At 41.9% G+C, this 9,717-nt stretch overlaps 1 protein-coding gene across 1 annotated transcript in view; it reads right to left on the bottom strand.

Annotated features, from left to right (window-relative positions):
• Positions 1 to 5,220: 5,220 nt before the first annotated feature.
• Positions 5,221 to 9,717, bottom strand: part of prkab1a (protein kinase, AMP-activated, beta 1 non-catalytic subunit, a) — a 43,939-nt gene continuing 39,442 nt past the window's right edge. The window contains exons 7-8 of the mRNA XM_084320789.1: positions 9,079 to 9,147; positions 5,221 to 6,424 (exon numbers count right to left, since the gene is read on the bottom strand). Of these exons, the coding sequence (XP_084176915.1) occupies positions 6,347 to 6,424; positions 9,079 to 9,147 (147 nt within the window). The 3' untranslated portion in view covers positions 5,221 to 6,346. The remainder of the gene's footprint in view (positions 6,425 to 9,078; positions 9,148 to 9,717) is intronic.

Raw genomic sequence — 9,717 nt, 5'->3', positions numbered from 1 at the left:
TACATCAGCATAAGAAACAAAGCTTCTAGAAATAATAATCCAACACTCATTCTGAGAATCGGACGACATCATCAGAAGTCAGAAAACCTGTTTGTCCCACAGCTGTCATTTACCTCCGCCTTGAAACACAAAGCTGCAATTATTCACTGATCATAACTACTGAAGCTTTGATTATTCAGATCATTACTACTGAAGCTTTGATTATTCAGATCATTACTACTGAAGCTTTGATTATTCAATGATAATAACTACTGAAGCTTTGATTATTCAGATCATTACTGAAGCTTTGATTATTCACTGATAACTACTGAAGCTTTGATTATTCAGATCATTACAACTGAAGCTTTGATTATTCAGATCATTACAACTGAAGCTTTGATTATTCAAATCATTACTACTGATGCTTTGATTATTCAAATCATTACTACTGACGCTTTGATTATTCACTGATAATAACTACTGACGCTTTGATTATTCACTGATAATTACTACTGAAGCTTTGATTATTCAGATCATTACTACTGACGCTTTGATTATTCAGATCATTACTACTGAAGCTTTGATTATTCAGATCATTACTACTGACGCTTTGATTATTCAAATCATTACTACTGAAGCTTTGATTATTCAGATCATTACTACTGAAGCTTTGATTATTCACTGATAATTACTACAGAAGCTTCGATTATTCACTGATAATTACTACTGAAGCTTTGATTATTCACTGATAATTACTACAGAAGCTTCGATTATTCACTGATAATTACTACTGAAGCTTTGATTATTCACTGATAATTACTACTGAAGCTTTGATTATTCACTGATAATTACTACTGAAGCTTTGATTATTCAGATCATTACTACAGAAGCTTTGGTTATTCACTGATAATTACTACTGAAGCTTTGATTATTCACTGATAATTACTACTGAAGCTTTGATTATTCAGATCATTACAACTGAAGCTTTGGTTATTCACTGATAATTACTACTGAAGCTTTGATTATTCACTGATAATTACTACTGAAGCTTTGATTATTCAGATCATTACTACAGAAGCTTTGATTATTCAGTGATAATTACTACTGAAGCTTTGATTATTCACTGATAATTACTACTGAAGCTTCAAAGCGGGACACAACAGCCGTGCTACACTGATTCACACTATAAATAAATGCCACTACTGTTAACTGGATGTGCATTAAGAAGAGACGGTCAGGCTTCAGGTCAAACAGGAAACACACGTGACACTGACAGGTTGAGCAGTACAAGGTCAAGTCTACAAGTGCTGTATAGCAGACTAGGGTCAAATAGTACTTACAAATAACGCCCAGTGTTTGTTTAAGCCAGACGGGAGGGGTTTACCACATAGCGTGAATGCCAGAAGGTTTAAAAGACAATCAATGGCTCTCATTCACCAACAGTGTCTTAAGTTTTCTCATATGACAACCTCCTTGGAAGTTGGTAAGAGAAAGCCTACGACAGTTACAGTTGCAATCAAAATTATTCAACCCCCAATGCATATTGGGCTTTTTGGCAAACATTTTAAATTGTCAGCTGTTTGCAATAAACAAAGTAGACAAGAACAGTTTAAATAGTTAAATTAAATGAAAATTACAATGGTTTTTTATCAAAATTCAACACAAAAGTCTCAAGATTATTTAACCCCCTGTCTCAAGATTATTTAACCCCCTGTCTCAAGATTATTTAACCCCCTGTCTCAAAATTATTCAACCGCCTGTCTCAAGATTATTTAACCCCCTGTCTCAAGATTATTTAACCCCCTGTCTCAAAATTATTCAACTGCCTGTCTCAAGATTATTCAACCCCCTATCCCTAGCACACCTGGTGCAACTAATCAAGGGCAATTAGTTCAAGTGTGCTTGAGATAGTGCTTGAGATAGAGAGTGACGTTTGATTGCATGTTAGAAATTATGCCTCAGTCAAAAGAATTGTCCAAAAGGTTCAGAGAAGAGATAATTGCCTTGCACAAACAAGGAAAAGGATACAAAAAGATGTTCCTAGAAATACAGTTGGAAGCATAGTTCGCAAGTTCAAAGTTAAAGGAACAGTGGCTACACTACCTGGACGTGGCAGAAAGAGGAAGCTATCAGCGTCTGACACCAGATTCCTGAAGAGGCAAGTGGTCAAAAACCCTGGAGTGACTGCAAAGGACCTGCAGCGAGACTTGGTGGCAGCAGGCACTGAGGCTTCAGTTTGCACAGTAAGGCGCATACTAAACACTGAAGGGTTCCACGCCCCCCGGACTCCAAGACGTACACCACTACTGACACAAAAGCACAAAGAAAAGTCGTCTCAAATATGCTCAAAACAATATAAATAAGCCACAGAGGTTTTGGAGTTCTGTTCTGTGGAGCGATGAAACAAAACTGGAACTCTTTGGTCCTATGGATCAGCGGTATGTCTGGAGGAAGAAGAATGAAGCATATGCTGAAAAGAACACCCTGGTGGTGGCTCAGTGAAGAACACCCTGCCTACAGTGAAGCATGGTGGTGGCTCAGTGAAGAACACCCTGCCTACAGTGAAGCATGGTGGTGGCTCAGTGAAGAACACCCTGCCTACAGTGAAGCATGGTGGTGCTCAGTGAAGAACACCCTGCCTACAGTGAAGCATGGTGGTGGCTCAGTGAAGAACACCCTGCCTACAGTGAAGCATGGTGGTGCTCAGTGAAGAACACCCTGCCTACAGTGAAGCATGGTGGTGGCTCAGTGAAGAACACCCTGCCTACAGTGAAGCATGGTGGTGCTCAGTGAAGAACACCCTGCCTACAGTGAAGCATGGTGGTGCTCAGTGAAGAACACCCTGCCTACAGTGAAGCATGGTGGTGCTCAGTGAAGAACACCCTGCCTACAGTGAAGCATGGTGGTGGCTCAGTGAAGAACACCCTGCCTACAGTGAAGCATGGTGGTGGCTCAGTGAAGAACACCCTGCCTACAGTGAAGCATGGTGGTGGTCAGTGAAGAACACCCTGCCTACAGTGAAGCATGGTGGTGCTCAGTGAAGAACACCCTGCCTACAGTGAAGCATGGTGGTGCTCAGTGAAGAACACCCTGCCTACAGTGAAGCATGGTGGTGCTCAGTGATGCTCTGGGGCTGCTCTGCTGCCTCTGGCACTGGAACCCTGCAGCGTGTGGGGGGCATCATGGATTCAGTCAAGTATCAGGAAATCATAGGAGGAAACGTCATGCCGTCTGTGATGAAGCTGAAGCTTGGGCGTCATTGGACCTTCCAACGGGACAATGATCCCAAGCATACCTCAAAGTCCACCAAGGCTTGGTTTCAGAAGAAGAAATGGAAGATTTTAGAGTGGCCATCACGGTCACCTGACTTGAACCCCATAGAGAATCTCTGGTGGGATTTGAAGAAGGCGGTTGCAAAACGCACACCAAAGAATATCACTGAACTGGAGGCCGTTGCCCACGAGGAATGGGCTAAGATTCCGCAGGAACGCTGTCAGAAGCGAGTGTCTGGCTACGCATCACGTTTGCAGCAGGTTATGACAGCAAAAGGTTGCTCTACTAAGTACTGAAGATGCTTGTCATGAAGGGGGTTGAATAATTTTGAGACTGCAGTAGTCATTAAAAGTAGCATTTTGTGTTTAATTTTTTTTTAACCCCTGTAATATTTGTTTCATTAAACAACTTAAGCAGTTCTTGTGTAATTTGTTTATTGTAAACAGTTGGGAAATTGTATATTTTGCCAAAAAGCCCAATATGCAATGGGGGTTGAATAATTTTTATTGCAACTGTAACCCCGGATTCATCAACACGTGGAGGTTCTCTTAAGTTGCCAAAAGGATCACAGCTGCAATCCACTGAATGAAGTACGTCACTCATTCACAAACTGGAGAGCGTGTTCTCGTACCCTGAATTTGCATACAGACACGCCCCCGCCAGCTCCTTATAAGGCGAGGGCCGTGTGCAAAAACGTAAGAGAGAGAGAGGCTCTCCCTGTATACAACAGGCAGCGCAATAGCGATTTGCAACTGATCAAAATTAGATTCGATTCAAATGTATTGTCATCATACAGCACACTATAGCTATAGTGGAATAGACTGTATTAATATTCCATATTTATACCGTCTTGTTGCGCGCTCCTGGCCACCTGCCTCAGCGTGCACACACACTGTATAGCCCATGTGCGTAATGAACAGTAGGCTTATACATACGCACCGGTGTCACACAAAAAAAACATCGACCTGCGTGTAGTAAACTGGCACGAGAAATGTAGGAAATTGGTAAGCGGCGGTACGCTCCACTATGAAACCTCAAACGATTGTGGACATGCCGCGCAGAGTCCGGTCCGCTCACAGTACGCCCGACTCTGCGGCGGCCGCCTTAGATGTCACGCTAAGATGTGTACTGTACGTACTGTACTTACTAATATAGGGCAGCGGATAGCCGGATACAGTATCTGCAATCTCCTAAATATAAGAAAAATATAAGAGAGTTAAGAAAGTATTGGTGAATGAGGCCTATTGTGTTGTACATTAGAAGGTTGAGGCTATTTAAAGGTCAATGTGTTGTACATTAGAAGGTTGAGGCTATTTAAAGGTCAATGTGTTAAACTTCAGAAGGTTTACTGATATCGGCTGGGTGGCGTAGCGGAGATTGCGCTCGTCGCCAATGCAAGAGACTCCGGTATCGAATCCCAATTAGGAAAAAATTAGGAGAAAAAGTGGATACAAAAAAAGAAGGTTTACTGATGCAGTAAACCCCACCCGAAAGGGACTCCACGCTGATTACAACAAACCCACCCAACTGGTATAATATGGTATAGCAGGCTCGAAAGAAATGATAAGAAACTAACACTTGTTTGCAAATACGATTTGGCCGAGGTCTGCAGTGTAGCAAAAATCTAGGCTTCTCTGACCAAATCATCACTTCCCTCCATCATCTGACAGGTCTACTGTGATCCAGACTGACAGGTCTACTGTGATCCAGACTGACAGGTCTACTGTGATCCAGACTGACAGGTCTACTGTGATCCAGACTGACAGGTCTACTGTGATCCAGACTGACAGGTCTACTGTGATCCAGACTGACAGGTCTACTGTGATCCAGACTGACAGGTCTACTGTGATCCAGACTGACAGGTCTACTGTGATCCAGACTGACAGGTCTACTGTGATCCAGACTGACAGGTCTACTGTGATCCAGACTGACAGGTCTACTGTGATCCAGACTGACAGGTCTACTGTGATCCAGACTGACAGGTCTACTGTGATCCAGACTGACAGGTCTACTGTGATCCAGACTGACAGGTCTACTGTGATCCAGACTGACAGGTCTACTGTGATCCAGACTGACAGGTCTACTGTGATCCAGGCTGGACAGGCCTACTGTGATGATCCAGGCTGGACAGGCCTACTGTGATGATCCAGACTGACAGGTCTACTGTGATCCAGGCTGGACAGGCCTACTGTGATGATCCAGACTGACAGGTCTACTGTGATCCAGGCTGACAGGCCTACTGTGATGATCCAGACTGACAGGTCTACTGTGATGATCCAGGCTGGACAGGCCTACTGTGATGATCCAGGCTGGACAGGCCTACTGTGATGATCCAGACTGGACAGGTCTACTGTGATGATCCAGACTGACAGGTCTACTGTGATCCAGGCTGGACAGGCCTACTGTGATGATCCAGACTGACAGGTCTACTGTGATCCAGGCTGACAGGCCTACTGTGATGATCCAGACTGGACAGGTCTACTGTGATGATCCAGACTGGACAGGTCTACTGTGATCCAGGCTGACAGGCCTACTGTGATGATCCAGACTGGACAGGCCTACTGTGATGATCCAGACTGGACAGGAGGCCCACGCCTGCTCCATGTGACTGGAGTCCCGTCTTCATCGCCTGCACTGAGCAGATATGACTTTAACACAACAAAGGAAGAATAACGACTGGAGTGACATTAATCATCCTAGAAAATATAAATAGAGTTTTCTTTTCTTCTTCTTTTTTTTCATCATAGTGCCGGTAAAGGCTGTGTCTGAGTGATATGGTCGTCCTGCCGTGACAGACAGACGTGCGTACAGACTGTTTCTACAGAGGTGTCATATTATTCTAACAGGTGTAGATATACATCGACAAGACTATATATATATATACAGCCGTATGCTAGGCTAGGCTGTAAGGAGTAGAGTGTAATGTTGACATGTTACTGTATATACAGCAGTGCGCTAGGCTAGCTAGAATGTAAGGTATTGTACAGCAGTGCGCTAGGCTAGGCTAGCTAGAATGTAATGTCTTGTACAGCAGTGTGTTAGCCTAGCCTAGCCTAGGCTGTGAGGAGGGGTACAGTGTCTCTGGTCTCTATATTCAGATGGGTTTGTACAGCAAGGTGGTGACATATTTCTTCTTATAGCGATGGGTCGCACTCAGCACCATCACACCATCCTAACCGAGAGAGAGAGAGAGAGAGAGAGAGAGAGAGAGAGAGAGAGAGAGAGAGAGAGAGAGAGAGAGAGAGAGAGAGAGAGAGAGAGAGGATTTAAAGTTATTCTGAACACATAACAGGGCTTTATTTTCGTGTTGGTGCAGGTGTATTAGTAATATGACAGGTGTATTAGTAATGTAACAGGTGTATTAGTAATGTGACAGGTGTATTAGTAATGTGACAGGTGTATTAGTAATGTGACAGGTGTATTAGTAATATGACAGGTGTATTAGTAATGTAACAGGTGTATTAGTAATGTGACAGGTGTATTAGTAATGTGACAGGTGTATTAGTAATGTAACAGGTGTATTAGTAATGTGACAGGTGTATTAGTAATATGACAGGTGTATTAGTAATGTAACAGGTGTATTAGTAATGTGACAGGTGTATTAGTAATGTGACAGGTGTATTAGTAATGTAACAGGTGTATTAGTCATGTGACAGGTGTATTAGTAATGTGACAGGTGTATTAGTCATGTGTCAGGTGTATTAGTAATATAACAGGTGTATTAGTCATGTAACAGGTGTATTAGTAATGTGACAGGTGTATTAGTAATGTGACAGGTGTATTAGTCATGTAACAGGTGTATTAGTCATGTAACAGGTGTATTAGTAATGTGACAGGTGTATTAGTAATGTGACAGGTGTATTAGTAATGTGACAGGTGTATTAGTAATGTGACAGGTGTATTAGTAATGTAACAGGTGTATTAGTAATGTAACAGGTGTATTAGTAATGTGACAGGTGTATTAGTAATGTGACAGGTGTATTAGTCATGTAACAGGTGTATTAGTAATGTGACAGGTGTATTAGTAATGTGACAGGTGTATTAGTAATGTGACAGGTGTATTAGTAATGTGACAGGTGTATTAGTAATGTAACAGGTGTATTAGTAATGTAACAGGTGTATTAGTAATGTGACAGGTGTATTAGTAATGTGACAGGTGTATTAGTCATGTGACAGGTGTATTAGTCATGTGACAGGTGTATTAGTAATGTAACAGGTGTATTAGTCATGTGACAGGTGTATTAGTCATGTGACAGGTGTATTAGTAATGTGACAGGTGTATTAGTAATGTGACAGGTGTATTAGTCATGTGACAGGTGTATTAGTCATGTAACAGGTGTATTAGTAATGTGACAGGTGTATTAGTAATGTGACAGGTGTATTAGTAATGTGACAGGTGTATTAGTCATGTGACAGGTGTATTAGTCATGTGACAGGTGTATTAGTAATGTGACAGGTGTATTAGTCATGTGACAGGTGTATTAGTCATGTGACAGGTGTATTAGTCATGTGACAGGTGTATTAGTAATGTAACAGGTGTATTAGTCATGTGACAGGTGTATTAGTCATGTGACAGGTGTATTAGTAATGTGACAGCTGTATTAGTAATGTAACAGGTGTATTAGTCATGTGACAGGTGTATTAGTAATGTGACAGGTGTATTAGTAATGTGACAGGTGTATTAGTCATGTGACAGGTGTATTAGTCATGTGACAGGTGTATTAGTAATGTAACAGGTGTATTAGTCATGTGACAGGTGTATTAGTCATGTGACAGGTGTATTAGTAATGTGACAGGTGTATTAGTAATGTGACAGGTGTATTAGTCATGTGACAGGTGTATTAGTCATGTAACAGGTGTATTAGTAATGTGACAGGTGTATTAGTAATGTGACAGGTGTATTAGTAATGTGACAGGTGTATTAGTCATGTGACAGGTGTATTAGTCATGTGACAGGTGTATTAGTAATGTGACAGGTGTATTAGTCATGTGACAGGTGTATTAGTCATGTGACAGGTGTATTAGTCATGTGACAGGTGTATTAGTAATGTAACAGGTGTATTAGTCATGTGACAGGTGTATTAGTAATGTGACAGGTGTATTAGTAATGTAACAGGTGTATTAGTCATGTGACAGGTGTATTAGTCATGTGACAGGTGTATTAGTAATGTGTCAGGTGTATTAGTAATGTAACAGGTGTATTAGTCATGTGACAGGTGTATTAGTAATGTGACAGGTGTATTAGTAATGTAACAGGTGTATTAGTCATGTGACAGGTGTATTAGTCATGTGACAGGTGTATTAGTAATGTAACAGGTGTATTAGTCATGTGACAGGTGTATTAGTCATGTGACAGGTGTATTAGTCATGTGTCAGGTGTATTAGTCATGTGTCAGGTGTATTAGTAATGCGACAGGTGTATTAGTCATGTGACAGGTGTATTAGTAATGTGACAGGTGTATTAGTAATGTGACAGGTGTATTAGTCATGTGACAGGTGTATTAGTAATGTAACAGGTGTATTAGTCATGTGACAGGTGTATTAGTAACAGGTGTATTAGTCATGTGACAGGTGTATTAGTCATGTGACAGGTGTATTAGTCATGTGTCAGGTGTATTAGTAATGCGACAGGTGTATTAGTAATGCGACAGGTGTATTAGTAATGTGACAGGTGTATTAGTAATGCGACAGGTGTATTAGTAATGTGACAGGTGTATTAGTCATGTAACAGGTGTATTAGTAATGTAACAGGTGTATTAGTCATGTGACAGGTGTATTAGTAATGTGACAGGTGTATTGATAGACAGGTTGGTGTGTGTGTGTCACCTTGATAGACAGGGCGTAGAGGTGGTTCAGCATCACATGGTTGGGTTCCGGCAGCAGTGCTGGGTCACACTGTTAAACATCACAGTGTCAGTAGCTAGTAAACACACAGTGACATGGATGTGAAGCGTTCTCAGTGCCATGCCTGTCAGCTGCCACTAGGGGGCAGAGTGGCTCAGTGTGAGTGAATTACTGACGGATGAATGAATAAGTTAGTGACATCGCTGGTCATAGAGGATTTTCACAGATCAAGTAATGGCATCAATTTCACAATCAAATCAGGCACAGTATGAAATCTGATCCATTTTTATAAATGGCCAACAAAGTCTGCAAAATGATACGCAGATACAAACAGTGCTTAACACGTTCCTGGCCAACCACGTATATATACGTGTTTAACTCGTTATTTCTTTTATTCGCTATTGCCATTCATAATTCATCGAGGCACCTTGTGCATACTGTTCTGAGTGTGTCTGCGATTGCAGACGGTCAATACCGCCCCCTAACGCATTGTGGCAGCAACTGCACTACATTAGAAACGCTGTGGATTGTTATCTGGGCCGAGCTGAGCCGTGCGGGTAACCTGTTTCAACGATACATCTGTGAGGCTGCCCCCCCCCCCCTCCATATGCAATGCTGGAG

This window comes from Notolepis coatsorum (genome assembly GCF_963971535.1).
Source record: "Notolepis coatsorum genome assembly, chromosome: 8".
Classification (NCBI taxonomy): Eukaryota; Metazoa; Chordata; class Actinopteri; order Aulopiformes; family Paralepididae; genus Notolepis; species Notolepis coatsorum.
Note: the sequence above shows the minus strand (reverse complement) of the source record. Positions and strands in the feature narration are given on the sequence as shown.